This window comes from Alexandromys fortis, unplaced genomic scaffold, assembly GCF_014885135.2.
Source record: "Alexandromys fortis isolate MF-2015 unplaced genomic scaffold, M_Fortis_MF-2015_v1.1 scaffold_12, whole genome shotgun sequence".
Taxonomy (NCBI): Eukaryota; Metazoa; Chordata; class Mammalia; order Rodentia; family Cricetidae; genus Alexandromys; species Alexandromys fortis.
Window position 1 is genome coordinate 19,387,000 of NW_026067937.1, and position 15,990 is coordinate 19,402,989.

Genomic DNA, 15,990 nt, shown 5'->3' on the forward strand with positions numbered 1-15,990 from the left:
AAAAGAAAAGAAAAGAAAAGAAAAGAAAAGAAAAGAAAAGAAAAGAAAAGAAAAGAAAAGAAAAGAAAAGAAAAGAAAAGAAAAGAAAAGAAAAGAGAAAACTGGGCCTCTCAAGGTAACAGACAAGGTCCCAGAATGGCTCTTTCTTCCCCAGAGTCTCCCCTAAGCTGGCTCGCAGCAGAGGGCCTCTGCTGGTGAGCTTCGCCACAGCGCCCTCTTGTGGCCATAGCCCCGGTGGCGCTGCTCTTCATCCCTTCTAAGAGCTCACTTCTGGCTGTAATTACAAGTTAATTGCAGCCCTTCAGCGGCTTACAAGGGGGAACTAGTCCATACAGAGCACGGCAGCTCAGGCAGAGATGGGTTTTCTCTCTGTCTTCTCTCTCTGGTATGCAACCATCATGCCTCCCTCCCATCCTCGACAATGGCCTCCTCGTCCGCTGGCCCACGGGCCCAGGGCTGCCCCTCTCCCACACAGCGTCCGTGCAGTGTTTGTAAAGGAGAGGCTGGAATTCAAAAGGACACACCTGAGGGACCCAGAGCTGTGGAATCCTAATCTGAAGGAGGAACTGAATTTGCCCACAGTGGTGGGGAGGGGGCAGGGAGCATTCAGTGTGTGTGGCCTCCTGGGCTAGGCAGGCACGCCAGGCTGTGTAGCAGTCCAACAGAAATGTATTTAAATTAGGAGAGAAGATAACTGTTTCCCCAAAGATTCATCATTTCCTTATGGTATTAGACTTTTTAAAAATATCCCAATGCTCACTGGACTAAAGATTCTTTGTTCTCAGCCTAAGATTTCATAATAGATCAGGGTGGAGTGGTGTACACCTTTAATCCCAGCACTCCCGAGGCAGAGGCAGAGGCAGGTGGATCTCTGTGAGTTTAAGGCCAGCCTGGTCTGTACAGCAAGCTCCAGGACAGCTGGGACTATGTAGAAAGATCCTCTCTCAAAAGGGAAAAAAAAAGATTTCATATCAGGGCAGAGATCTGACCCCCTCCTGTGTGGGCCTCCAGGGTTTCTCCACCCCCTCTCAGTCTCCCTCTCCAGGTGACAGACACAAACGGGGTAGATGCTGTAGTGGTCAGCGTACCTGGTGGTCTTTCCAAACCTGACGATTGGGAGTGGGAGGCATGCTTCTGAGGCACACGAGAAGCATCCGCAGCGACGTGGTTCTGGAAGGAGCCGACTGGGCACACAGACAGCTGTTTACCTGAGATTAAAGCATTCCCTCTGGGCCAGAAAGCCAGCTCCTCAGATAAGAGCGCTCACACACAGGGCAGAGGATGTGAATTCTGTTCCCAGAATCCATATCAGGAAACTTACAACCACCTGTAACTCTGGGGTTTCTGATTCTCTTCTGGCCTCCAAGACACCTGAAGTAACGTGAACGTGCACACACACACTCACACACACACACACACACACTTTAAAATAAAATAAATCCTTTTCTTAAAAAAAAAAAATTCCTCTTACGGCACAGAGGAGAGCAGAGAAAAATGTAGAGCTCAATAAAAATCAATTAAAAAAAAGAAAAAAATTCCTCTTATAAGGGGCAGGGAAACTCGTGGAGCTTACAAGGTTACACAAACAATCAACAACTCACCACCAGAGGAGACTCTCCAGCAAGCAAACATCTGCATGTTGTGTAGGGAACTGCAGACCTGCAGCTTATGTGAGCCATCACCCATGGCGGGAAGTGGGGGACTTCCTCACAGAACCCCCGTTGTTTTGAGTCTCCATGTTCCATGCAGGGAACCCAGATAAACTCACTGACTCACCAAGCTGGGCTTGGCTGGAATAGCTTCTATGATCTGGACCCTCTCTACCCCGGGATGAAAACACATTGTCCAGCCTCCTCCTGTTCTTCTCTGGGACAGGGTCTCCACAGGTGACTCTAGGGGCTTTCAGTGATGGTCCTTGACACACAGGTAGACACAGGACTGGGTCTGTCACGGCCCCACACGTGGCCAGAAGGGACTGGCTCAGACCAAGATTGCAGTGTGAATGGCCAATGTTTTAGAAATGAACTGACTATATATAACAATAACAGACTATTTCAAAAGCTGAAAGAAAGGAGTTCGGGTGTTTCCACCAAAATATCATACAGGGTGGGGCCAGGGAGACGGGCTCAGCAGATGAAGGCCCTTGTTGACAAGTCTGATGACCCGAGCTTGACCCCTAAAGCACACATGGCAGGAGAGAACCAGCTCCTACGAGCTGTCCTCGTGACCATACATGCACTGCAGCACACATGCGTGCACACAGATTAAATGCATAAATGTTAGGAAGTAAATAGAAGCAATCCAGGGCTAGGAGAGCGAGACTGAATCTGATTTAATAATTCCACTTGTACTATAACACCACAGGCTACCCCAGAAATGTGTGATATTGTCAGGCTTTAATGATCAGTGAAGAGATAAAATTAAATTTAAGAAATAAAATATCTGTCCTAAGGTAATTAGAACACGCTTTGTCTGTGAGCGCACAAGGAGGCCAGCCACGGTGCCTCGCGTGGCGACAGGCAGGCTTCTGAATTAGATAACCAACCGCAACACCCGCTCATTCTTCTCACTTTCATTTGGAAAATTATCACTCGCTCCCTTATCTTTTGTGTTGCTTTTAGAGGCGGGGCATTGTTCGTTAGTGCGTGTATCTGTATGCAGCATGAGTGAGTGAACATACACGTGCATGTGCGTGTGTGTGCATGTTTGTGGGTGGTACACATGTGTATGCTTGCATGCAGAGGCCCAAGGACCTAGGCTGTCATTCCTCAGGTATCATCCATCTTGTTTTTTGATACAGTGGCTCTCACTGGCCTTGAATTTGAAAAGTTAGGCTAGGCTAACCAGCCATTCGGCCTCAAGGATCTGACTGCCTCCGTTTCCCCAGTGTTGGCATTTAAAGGTCTGATTGTGTCTACACAACTCGCCGTTTGCCCGCTGAGATACCTCCCCAGTCACGTGTGTGTGTGGGAGAGAGAGACAGAGACAGAGAGACAGAGAGAGACAGAGACAGAGAGACAGAGAGAGACAGAGACAGAGAGAGAGAGAGAGAGAGAGAGAGAGAGAGAGAGAGAGAGAGAGAGAGAGAGAGAAAGAGAGAGAGAGACTCACTAGGTAGCTCGGGCTGGCCTGAAATTCAAGATCCTTTTGTTTGTCCCATTCAGGGAGTCCAGGCATGTGCTACCAAGTTTCTCTATCCAATGTCTAGGAACCTCGTTATATCTAACTTCATAGGACTCAAACAATTTAATCAATGAAATTTAACCAAGACAGGAGAATTTAGTTTAGAAGTTTCTCTGTCCTTACACCCTCTAAGGTAGGTTCAGGTTTGGTCATCAGACAGGAGCAACTACACTTCCTGGGTAGAAGTCTGTCTCCTCCTAGTATTTGTGCACAGGTGCCCTAATGCATTCCACAGTGACAGCCACAAGCTGGTTTACAGCTGTAATGGAGCCTGCAAGACAAGATGACCTTTCTAATTGTCATGGCAAAGAACACAATTGCAGCTGACTTTGAAACACACCGAAAACTCATTATGCGAAGATAGAATAGCTTCTACTACTTTAGGGCGCCTATGAATATTAATGCCGGAGCTCTTCTTGAAAAAAAAAATGTGCTCTAAATTTTATATTGTATAAAACCCTTTTAATACCAAAGAGGGTGTTTATTTATAGTCTGTGGGCTTCTTCATAGATGCCATTAAGGATTCCATTAAACATGGCAGAGTGGAATGAATAGTCACGGAGCATTAAAGCAGAAGTAACTATCGCCCTTCCAGAATCAGGCCTGAAACCAGAAGACACGAGCTGCAGATGTGCACCAGGAGGGCAGGAGACACGGATGAGGTTGGTCCTGCGTAGATTACCAGGGTCAGCAAGAGGCACCACAGGGATGCAGCACAGTACTGGTAATGGGGGAATGGTCAGGATGGAGCCAGAAAGATGCAAGGAGTAGCTGATGGGAGCTAAGGATGCAGAGTACCCCTGAAGGGGAGGAAGAGCCATGGAGGAGGTGGTGGATGCAGAGAGAAGCTGCTCCTTGCCCCTGCAGTGGTGAGATGTTCTCTTCCTGCATGGTCCAGCAGCATCGCATGCCTGTGTCCACAGAGACTGGAAGGGGCTCTTTGACGCCACACCAGATGCCCTTTGCCATCCGGGCACAGGTAGGAAACTGATGAGAACCAATTTTATCCACAGAAAAGCCCATGACAGTTTCACAGGCCATCCTGTCTGCCAGCCTTCACAAACATGGAAAATTATGTCTGCTATTTTCTGGAGAACCCTCCTTCGGCTTCTGTGGTTACATATGCCACAAGCCCAGGAGATCACAGCACAGTTTGGGAAGAAAAAAAATCCCCATGGCCACGAAATACTGCTTTAACGGCTCTGGTGAAGTCGACAGAAAATCAGAATGGGAAAAGCAAGGTCAGTGTTTCACCAGCCAGGAGACACATGCATCTCTCCTCCCCTGTACTTCAGTGGTAGAGAAAGCATGAGAAACGCCCTTCCTCAGACTTAATGAAGAAGTGATTGGTTCATGAAGGTCTATCTTCTGCAGCTTCCTGTACAACCTATTCACCAAACACCAGGCCCTTCCGTGGGCTTCTGGCCATCATCAGCTTCCACGTCATCCTGCTTATGCTCAGCCATGGTGGTGGGATGGAGAGATGAGCCTCTCACATCAGGAATCCAAGCAAACAGAATAAAACCCTATGCCAAGGTGAAACCTAGATCCAAAGATTCTCACTCAGGCCTCTTCCTGTGGGGCCACAGGATGCAATTCTCTTTGCCTCCGTTTCCCTGTGTGTGAAATGGCCCTCCCATCAGCCAGCAGCATTAGTGGTCCAGGGATGAAGAAATTAGATGTGTGTTCAGCACTGACAGAATATCTGCTTCTCGGGGGAGGAGATGTTATCAAAGGGGTTGGTGACATATCAGAGACTGTTGCTTCCCTGAGAACTAAACCCACACTAGACCCATATCCTCCGTGCACAAGCAAGGCACCCAAGAAATGCAAAGTGAGAACCCAGTAAAGAGCATTGGAGGGCGAGGTCTGTGAAGAGCTCACTTCTAAACCTCGGAGGAGCTGGAAAAGAGACATTTCCAGTCACAGAACAGAACCATTCCCAGCTAAATTCCAGAAACCATCAGAGGAACAATGACTCTAAAATCATGCTGGAAATATGAAACGTAATTCTGAAGCTATCTGATCGACTGAACATCAGTGACCCAGAACACAGGGGCACATTAATCTCGGGAGTGGAATTCAAGCCAACAGTGACCAAGGAGTGTGACAGGATCCACAGTGCAGGCTGCAGCTCCCACACCTAGGTCACCTGACCCAAATGCCACATTGAGTTGTCCTCAGAAGCATGAACCTCCACAGCTTCTCCAAGTCCGGGCCGTCTGGAATGTGGTTGCCAAGAGCGATCAGTGAAACTGAAAACCTAGCAGACACCCTACAGCATAGAGGCAAGGTCCTCCTCTACACAAAGTGGCTGTCACAGAGCTGCACACCTCAGTTTGGTATGCCATACACCAAAATCATCATGCATTCCCATGGGGGAGAGTAACTAATGTGTTGTACAGGAACATAGAACCGGGGAACACAGACCCAGAGGATGTGAAGCTAGGGCACACGAACCAGGCAATCAGAGCAAGGAAAACGTAACCAGGGAGACACGACAAGAGATCATGTAATAAACATAGTCATAGAATATGGAGACAGGGGACTGCCTCGGTGACAATGAAGACTGACCATTATACGCTCTTTGTTTATCCCAGTAACTTTTAGTCTCACCCAGTGTTGATGCTGTCGGCTTTGAGAGGTCCTTACCTTTCTACAACTTCACTTGCTTTTGTGTTCCCTGGTTCCATGTTCCCTGGCTTCATGTTCCCTGGCTCCATGCTCCTTGGCTCCATGTTCCCTGGTTCTGTGTTCCTTGGCTCTGGGTTCCCTAGCTCCGTGTTCCCTGGTTCTGTGTTCCTTGGCTTTGGGTTCCCTGGCTCCATGTTTCCTGGCTCTCTATTGCCTGGTCCCACATTCCCTACCTCTGTATCTCCTGACAATCTTGTTCTACTGAAGGAAAATGAGAGGGACACCAAATGAAATAGGACTAAAACTAAAACATGGAACCAGGTATGGTGGCAGCCATCCTAAATCCCAGCACTCAGGAGGCAGAGGCAGGTACATCTTGGAGTTTCAGGACAGCCTGGACTACCAAGTGAGTTCTATGACAGCCAGAGCTACAAAGAGAAACCCTGTCTCTAGAAGAAAAAAAAGTCAGGACATAGTATGTCCTATGTGGGGTAAAAACAAGTTTCAAGGAAAACTAACCCTCTGAATCAAAACCACCATGGAATATCACACACAATAAAAACTGAGGGGCTTCAGGGACCTTTGAGGCATGTGCCAAAGCCAACTGTCTTTTTTGGCCTTTTAGGAGGCTCATCATATCGTATGTTGTGGAATATTACTTTAACTAGGTAAAGATGTGTTTCATTTGTTTATGCTGCATTTGTTTAATTATGTAAAGATGTGTTGCTGTTTTACCTTGCCTGCCTAAGGCACCTGATTGGTCTAATAAAAAGCTGAATAGCCAATAGTGTGGCAGAAGAGGGATAGGTAGGGCTGGTGGGCAGAAACAATAAGTAGGAGAAGAAATCTAGGAACTAGAGAAGAAAAGAGAGGAGAGAGAGAAAAAACAGGGGAAACAGAGGTAGACTCCTGGGGCGAGTCAGCTGCCAGACAGACAGACAGACACAGAGCAAGCAGTGAAAGTAGGACACACAGAATGAAAAAAAGGTAAAAATCCCCAAGGCAAAATGTAGATGAAGAGAAACAGGTTAAAATAAGTTATAAGAGCTAGCAAGAAATGAATCTAAGCTAAGGCAGAGCATTCATAACTAATAATAAACCTCCAGGTCATGATTTAGGGTTGGTGGCCCAAGAGAAAGCCTGCTACCACCATATCTCATCCAAAGTCCTTAGCACCTGACCTAACACTGTCTTCTGTCTCTTTTCAGTTTTTTATTTATCTTCATCTTTGTCCTGATTAGATGAATTTCCTAGGTTTCTGTTTCCTCCCACCCCCAACCTGAGAGAAGAAGGTAGGTGTGATTCTTGTGTTCTTATTTACCTTGGAGGTTTCTCCTGAAGATGGCTGGTGAGTGTGGAGGGGCAGTGTCTACATGTGTAGCAGTGTGTACAATTCTTGGAACCTCTAAGTGAGACACCACAAATATAGATACACACAAACTTTTGCAAGGACTGTACCCTGCCCATCAGAGTAAGAAGAACTCCTTTCAGCTCACACACTTTCTTCTGTTGGCTAATTCAAGCCCAGGACTTAGGAGGGAATCCAGAGCTAAAGGTAGATCTTGTCCATGTGGACATCTGGTCAACCCCAAACCATCAGCAGAAACCATCAAGTCTTGTGTCATCCCACCTGCTTTCCACCTCCCCAGTTCCTGAAAGAGGCTGAGTTAAGATGGAGGCTGTGGACCAACAGTCCCAAATATGAAATCCTGCCTTCAGCCTTCTCCCTGGAAACTGCTTTCTGAACCTAATGACTCCCAACAGGGAGTCCAGGGGGCTCACCAGCTGTGGACCCAGATCTACTCTGGTAGCCTGCGGAATGAGGAGAAAGGCATTGCCATGCTAATAATGTCTTATTTAAATTCTAGCCCTGATTACCCTGTGATGAAATCTCTTCCCTCCACACTGCCTTCTTTATATCTGCATTCCAGCGTGAAATCAACAACATTAATAAAGTACAATACAGATTATCAAATTATACATAGGAGACAGAGAAACAGCTGTATAAATCTTAAGGTTCTTTTTTTGGGGAAAAAAAACTAAAATCAGTTATTCATTTTTTTACGCCCAACCTTCCCTTATTAAAAAATTAAGATGCATATTAATGAGAGGCTGCTGGTTAATTTCTGGAAGCATTCAGGGGTGCGGGAGCCACTTGGTTTTCCATTTGACTCCACTACACTCAGCATCCCTCAGAATCCAAATGCGTGCCACACTGTCTCAGAACTGGAGTCTTCTTCTCTTCACAGGCGTGTGTCACTGTAACAGATTCAGAGGCAGCAGCCACATCTGCCTCCCTTCGCCCTCGAGACTGTCATGTGTCTGTCCCTTTCCCATCACCCCAATCTGAACAACAAACGCAGGGCGAGGGGGGCAGCTTGGCTGGTAGAGTGATTTCTTGGCATATGCAAAGTCCTGGGTTCGATTCCAGCACATCACAAACTAGGTATCAGGTACAGCTCGCCTCTAATTCCAGGCCTAAAGAGGTGGAAGCAGGAGGATCAGCTGTTCAAGGTCATCCTCAACTATAGTCAGGTTCGGTTCAAGGCCAGTCTGAAGTACAGAAGACCCTGCCCCAAAAATAAAGCAGAACAATAAATATCCATACAAGACCATGCCATCGTCATCCAGGAAAGAGTCACATGGTCACTGCTTTCATTTATTATAAACTGGTTGGCCTAGTAGCTCAGGCTTCTTATTAACTCTTATAACTTACATTAGCCCATTATTCTTGTCTGTGTTAGCCACGTGGGTTGGTACCTTTCTCAGTGAAGCAGTCACTTCTTGTGTCCTCGTGTCTGGGTGACAACCGCAGACTGAAACTTCCCTCCTCTCAGAATTCTTGTTGCCCCACCTCTACTTCCTGCCTGGCTACTGGCCCATGAGCATTTCTTTAAAATGTGACAGGGTACAGACCGTTGTCCCACAGCACAACTCTCTCCCCCAACACACAGAAATATCTTTTTAAAATTTTTTTAAGACCTGAGAGACCCAAGGAATTTTATTTGACTGAGAAGCTCTGTGGTGCATCCACGCCTATAAAGACACAGATTTGCCTGTCTTTTCTTGCTTGTGTTACATCTGAACTTGAAACTCAGTGTCCCCTCTAGATTCCTGACTCTCAAGTTCAAAAACAGCTGAATCCAGACTATGATCTAGTTTTATTGCATTCCCATGGTGAAAGCGTCAATTTACTCAGGAATGTATTTTCTTTTCAAGGATTTGTTTTAGTTTTAGTTATGTGAGTTTATTATATACGTCTCTGTATGTGTGTATACTTGAGTGCAGTACCTGAAGATGTCAGAAGGGGGCATCGCATCCCTGGGAGCCAAACTTGGGCCCTCTGCAAGGGTAGTGCACGCTCTTAATCATTAAAGCCATCTCTCCAGCCCCTAGAAATTCATTTTCTATGTCTTCACTACCCACATCCTTCACAATATAGACTGCCAATTTGGGTAACCCAAATCCACACCTCCTCAGACGGGTTAAGAACGAGCTTCCGCCTCAAGCACATGTGAGTGAACACGCGGGAGAGGGTGGCTGACCCAGCATAATCCAGACACGGAGCACGCAGATCCCACCGTGAGCCATCTGCAGTTGGAGTCACCCGTGCAACAACCGTCTCCCGTTCGCTTGTTTATGTTTTATTCATCATCTTGAAAGAATTTAGTGAAGTAACAATGATGAGATTCAAAAATACTGCACAGCGCTTTTTAAAATATATATATATATATTAATGGCTTTCAAGCGCTCACTCGCTATTCAAATGAAAATATCGTTGGGTTAGATTTGCTCAAATCTGTTTACATCCTATTTATTCTTAGAAATAATCCATTCCCCTATTTTGTGTAAGAGCTAAATGATAACACTATGAAACATTTCAGTTTTTCTTATTCATAGATTTTTTTTTTAAAAAATCAACAGCAAAAGAGATCCACCCTGTTGGATTCTCTCACAGATGAAGTTGGCCAGCCTGCAGGGCTGGAGCCCCCCCCCCCACCCCCAACAGTCAGCCCTGTGCTTATGGACGCTCCTCACGCAGCCATGGGCTGCACATTTGGAAAAATAGACAAATAAACAAGTGAAATGTTTGGCCTTTGACAGTGGAAGGAGGGGCGTGTGAGCGGGCTCGATTGGCAGAGGCCCGCGCAAGCTTAGTGAACCCGCGTAACAGAGGAGGAAGAGAACCGACCCCCTGAAAGTGGCTCTGTGACCTCTGACCTCTGTGGGCCCAACACACAGTAACAATCAATTTTTAAAACTTTTAAAAGAAATAAACAAGGAGGGGCCAGAGGGATGTATCAGTGGTTGAGAACACTGGCTGTTCTGTTCTTACAGAGCCAGCACCCACCTGGTAACTGTAACACCAGCCCCAGGGGATCTAATGCCCCCTTCTGGCCTCCACAGGAACTGCATTAACATGCTCGACCCCCTCCCCCAACACACATACTTTAAAATTAAGCATTTTAAAAACAAAATGAAAAGCGTTCAAGGAAACAGTGCTCAGCTCTGAGCTGTTGAGCCAGCGGAGGTCTCACGGACAGGAGACACCATGGCCACTGACAGGAGACACCACGGCCACTGACTGATAGGAGACACAGCAGCCACTGACAGAGACACCATGGCCACTAATTGATAGGAAACATGGCAGCCACTGAGAGGAGACACCACAGCCACTGAGAGGAGACACCACAGCCACTGACAGGAGACACCACAGCCACTGACAGGAGACACCACAGTCACTGACTGACAGGAGACGCTGCGGCCACTGACAGGAGACGCTGCGGCCACTGACAGGAGATGCTGCGGCCATGGACAGAGACTCATCTCTTTGATTCAAACGTGGGAGAAACCACACCTCACACAATTCACTAGAACTTTAAAGCCTAGTTTGTTCACCCCCAAACGCCATGCCTAACCCCTGCCAGCCAGAGCTACGTTTCCTTGTCTGGACTTGGAACACTAATCGTCCCTGACAGCAATTTATGGAGCGCTCAGGGAGCCCCAGCTCTGTTAAGTGGAACATACGGCGTATGTCATGTTAGCCCTTCTGGCATGCCAGCACCTGGGCAGAGGTGATGCCAGTGTCACCTCTGTCCTCCTCCTGGGGAGAGAATCAAACCTCAGAGGATAACCCGAGAGAAGAGTCACTCCCTGTGACCAGCATCCCAGGAGACTGGACCGAGGGAGATACTCAGGATGTGCACCCAGGGCAGGAAACTCCACAGCTCACCGTGGGAAAGCTCTGAGTTGTGCATTTGAAGAGTAAAGCAAATGCTGATGGATGACCCCGCCCCATTGTCCAAGGCTCTTGCCAACAATGTCCCCTGTGAACCGGCGGGGTGCCCCGTGACCTTGCCACAGTGAGGTCATCTGGCCACACTATCCAATAACATCATCACTGGCTTGGCTATAACTGGGGGCTACTCACTGTGGGCGGCTTCCTGGAGGGCCAGGTCCTGGCTGCACCTGGCATAGTCCTCTTTGACATTGCCCAGCCTTCTGATACTCCTGGAACTGAGTGCCAGCAGCCTGCTCAGGAGAGATTCTAGCCCTTCTCGTTCTGATGACAGTGCCCGAATCTCCTCCGAGAGCTCCTTGGCTGTACAGAAGTGGCTTCCTGTAGCACGGTGGGGGAGAGAGGAAAGGAGATATCATATGTATGACTTGTAATAATATTTATGTTCTTGAAAGTCCATACATTTATACAATGCATATTGAGTATATCCATCCACGACTACCTCCTTCCACCTCCTTCTAATGCCTGCACCCTGTCTCCCTCCCAACTTCCTGTCTTTTTGTTTATGTTGTTGTTGTTATTATTAATAACCTCATCCATCAAGGCATGAGCAACCTACCGGAAGCCATGTCCCCAAAGGAAAATGATTTTCCCTCCCTTGGCAGCCATCATCTATCCATGGTTCCTCCAGTGAGGTAGGGTCTCCTCAGTCGCTCCCCCATCCAAGTGGGAATTTTTTTGTAAATAAATTGTGGTGTTCCTAACTGTGAATATCAGGGACCACAGGATCCCGATGCATTGTCAAAAGGTCAGGTACACAGGAGGGATGCCATTGGGAATTTGGGCCCTCTGAAAATGTCACAGAGATGCTCAGCAGGACCAGGGAGAGCCCCAGGTATCATTCCACTCACTACCCAAATGTCCAAGGACTGACAACGCGCAGCAGGGTGGAAAGAAACTAGCCTTGCGGTAAGACTGCTTAAGCCCCTCCCCCTTATCAAAATGCATGAGATATGTAACGCGAATCTCTGCACAAATAGGAAGGATGGACCTCAATTGAGGACTTTCCGCCATCAGATCATCTTGTAAGGTGTGTCTGTGAGCATTGTCTTGATTGGTCATTGAGATAGGTGGACCCAGGCAACTGTGGATGCTGCTGTCCCTAAACAGGGTGTACTGGGGTCTAGAAAAGATAGCTGAACACAACCCCAAAAGCAAGCCAGTAAGCGGCCCTCCTCTGTGGTCTCTGCTTCAATCCCTACCTCAGGGATCCCGCTTGAGCCCCTGCCCTGGCTTCCTTAGGTAATGGCCTGTGACCTCTAAGCCAAATAATCCCTTTCCTCCCAAGTTCTTTGGGTCAGTGTTTTTACCCCAGCACTTGGAAGGTGAAGAGACCCTAACGAAAACAACATGAAAAATAAATGAGCACATTTGGCATAAATGTGTTATGAAATATGATCGTAATAACACCTGACTCGCAGGTGGATGCAGGAACCACAGGTGGCTGGGTGCATAAGAAAGAAAAGCCATAAAGCGCCAGATAAAATAGATGGTAACCAGAATGCAGCAAGGAGCCAGGTCAGGCACAAGATCCAGCTGTGTGTCTGAATGGCCGCGGCAGGCCACGGCGAGACCATTTCTCTGAAACACCGTTTGCAGCATATTTTGAGACTAAAAGGATGCAGGGAGGAATTTAAAGCATCCTATGCAGATGTGGAAACTGCTTTGGAAGACCTGCGGAGAGGAAATGAGACTTAAATAATTGTGGAGATGAACTACAAGGGTCCACTGGAAAACTTGTTACTCCTAGGGTTCAGCTTATCCCAGATTGATGCACAGAGTTAATACAATTCCCATCAAAATTTCATGAGGCCCTTTGGTAGAAATGAATGGGCACATCCTAAAATGAAAAAGAAAATGCAAAGGTCTAGAGAAGGCAGAGCAACCAAATAAACTATCTACATTTCAAGACCCCAGCTATCACTGCCATAAAGCAGGACTGTGTGCCTCGGAAACCAGACAGGCATGTCTGCTGCTGAGTCCTCCGAGGGCCAACTGGGTGCCAGGCTAGTCAGCGAGGGAGAGAAAATCACCCCAATGGGTGTTGCCAAAGAATGGGTTACTCATGTGGGGACAATGGGAACCCTGATGTATACCTCAGACCACACACAAATTACATCAGGGGTGAGACAAGGGACTCACACTAAGTTCAAACTATGAAGCTACAGGCGGGACATAAGAAGAGGCAAGGTTCCGGCTTTGGGTTTGGAACAGGCAGAGCTTTGCAGAGGACACAGACCAAAACAATCAAAGAAAACCCCTGATAAATGGGCTTCTCTGGGGCAATAGCTTCTTCTGGCACACAGGCAGGGCCACTGGGCGTGGTGCCCCAGACGCCCCAGCACTTGGAAGGTGAAGGCAGGAGGAGCAGGAATTCAAGGCCAGCCTTAGCTACACAGTAAGTTTTCAGCCAGCCTAGACTACCTAAGACTGTCAAAAGTAAAGAAATGAACAAGAAAAGGGGGGAAGAAATAGGGAGGGGTGGGTAAGGGAAAGCAAAGGAGAGGGGAAAGAATGGAAGGGAGGGGAAGCCGAGTCAAATGGGGACAGATCGTTTGCTACAGTTAACCGACGAAGAACTCAATTTTACATCTCAACAATGAACCCAAATGACAGCACTGAACATGAACAAAGACTCACCAGGCCTTTCACAAAGAGCCATGTGCAGATGGCCAGCACACACATGAAAACATGTTGAACATATGAGTCACCGGAAGTATAAATAAAAGTGCAGAACCCACTTCAACCCATTCAGATGGCAGAAAGCCCTAAACTGAAAAGGGTCAACATTGGAGGGGTGTGTGTGTGTGTGTGTGTGTGTGTGTGTGTGTGTGTGTGTGAAATTTCCTGAACTCCCAAACATGCAGAGGTGTAACCCCACTGAGAACATGTCTGCCGGTCTTTCCTAAAGTTAAATGTATCCCTGTGCTTGCTCCAACAATTCTCTCCACGTAGGGATGTCCACAGGGGACTGAAGGCATCAACCCAGACACTCACATCTGACAGCTCCTAGCAGCTTTGCTCTGCAGCCTCTGGCAAGGTGCTCATGCTCCTGTAAGTGATGCTAATGAAGCTCACTGGCTCACCAAAGAGAAAGGAGGGAGGGAGGGAATGAGGGACGGAAAGGTAGCTCAGTGGTTAAGAGCGCTGGCTGCTCTTGCAGAAGACTGAGGTTCAAGTCCAGGCTCCTACATGATGGCTCACAAATGTCTGTAACTCCAGTTTCAGTTCCAGGGTGTCTGACACCCTCTTCTGGCCTCTGCAGGTTAACACACATGTGGTTCACAGATATAATGCAGGCCAAACACACATATATTATTATTGAAATAATAATAATAAATAGTAATAATTTCTGGATGGTCGTGGTGCACGCCTTTCATCCCAGCACTCGGGGGGCAGACGCAGGTGGATCTCTGTGAGTTCGAGGTCAACCTGGTCTACAAGAGTTAGTTCCAGGACAGGCTCCAAAGCTACAGAGAAACCCTGTCTCAAAACAACCAAAATAAATAAATAAATAAGTATTAATAACAATAATAAAAGAAATGAAATGTTGACTGAGGTTTCTGTCCCACCAGGCCCCATAGCCGTTCAGTCCCACAGAAATGCACAGAGGTCTACATTAATTATAAATTAATTATAAACTGATTGGCCTAGTGGCTCAGGCTTCTTATTAATTAATTCTTACATCTTACATTAATTCGTTATTCTTGTCTGTGTTAGCCATGTGGCTTTTTGTTGGCTGGGGTTTCTGTTCTGCCCAGTCTTCCATTTGTTCAGTCCCAAAGAAACACACAGAAGCCTACATTAATTATAAACTGGTTGGCCTATTAGCTTAGGCTTCTTATTAACTAACTCTTATAATTTATATTAGCCCATAATTCTTGTCTATATTAGCCACATGTCTTGGTACCTTTTTTGGTGAGGTAGTCACATCTTGCTTGCTCTGTGTCTGGATGATGAATGCAGACTGAGACTTTCCTCTTCCCAGAATTCTCCTCTTCTCATTGCCCCACCTCTACTTCCTGCCTAGCTACTGGCCAGTCAGCATTTTATTCAACAAGAACAAGAATGAAAGTAGATATACACTATGAAAATATCATGATGAAACCCACTATTATGCATAATATCTTCACACTTTTGTGAGATCAGGAGAGAACGTGTATTTCAAACTCAAAGCATGCTGAACCAGATGTGTATGTCGCCACTCTACCCCAAGGCTCATGCGGCAAGAGAGGGCAGAAAGGGGTTTGGGCCGGGAGCAGGCCGTGAACCGCTGTCCTCTGGACATGGACACGGCACTCAGGAACTCACCGCGGCTGGTGCTACCTATACTAGATTGAGCCAGAAAGGAGCTCTGTAAACACTCCAGCCAGATGTCCCTCAATTCCCAGTGGAGAGAGCTGTCAACAATCCTGGATTGCAGCACAACTGAGCACCCGGCTCTCAGGACAGGCCACAGGAACACTTTGCAAGTCCCTCAGCCTTAGGGACTTCAGACAGCAGCAGGCAGTTCACCATGTCATGGGTCAGGCTTTGGACAGGGGTGGAGGGTTGAAATAGAGCCCATCCAATGAAACTTCCCCAGTTTCCCCAGCTAGCCAAAGAGCTAAAACTAAAACCCCCATGCCAGCCTGCAGTATGCCATCTTAAGCATCTTCCACCGCACACAAGTGCACACCCCCACAAAAAGACACACACACCGACACACATAAATAAACTATCTTTTTCTAAAGAGTTTGAAGACTCTTCCCTGCGCTTCTAAAGACAGACTGTTGATGACCGAGCAAGGGAATTCCGCCTCTTGGATCACACTACATTCCCTTCTTCCCTCAGGCTCCACGGAGGCCCATCCACCTGTTCTCGGGGGAAGATGT

General features: G+C 47.2%; 1 protein-coding gene across 1 annotated transcript in view; it reads right to left on the bottom strand.

Moving 5' to 3' along the window:
* The window catches only part of Disc1 (DISC1 scaffold protein), a 159,810-nt gene that overhangs the window by 65,790 nt on the left and 78,030 nt on the right, over window positions 1–15,990 (bottom strand). Inside the window, exon 8 of the mRNA XM_050146906.1 lies at window positions 11,249–11,437. Within this exon, the coding sequence (XP_050002863.1) occupies window positions 11,249–11,437 (189 nt within the window). The remainder of the gene's footprint in view (window positions 1–11,248; window positions 11,438–15,990) is intronic.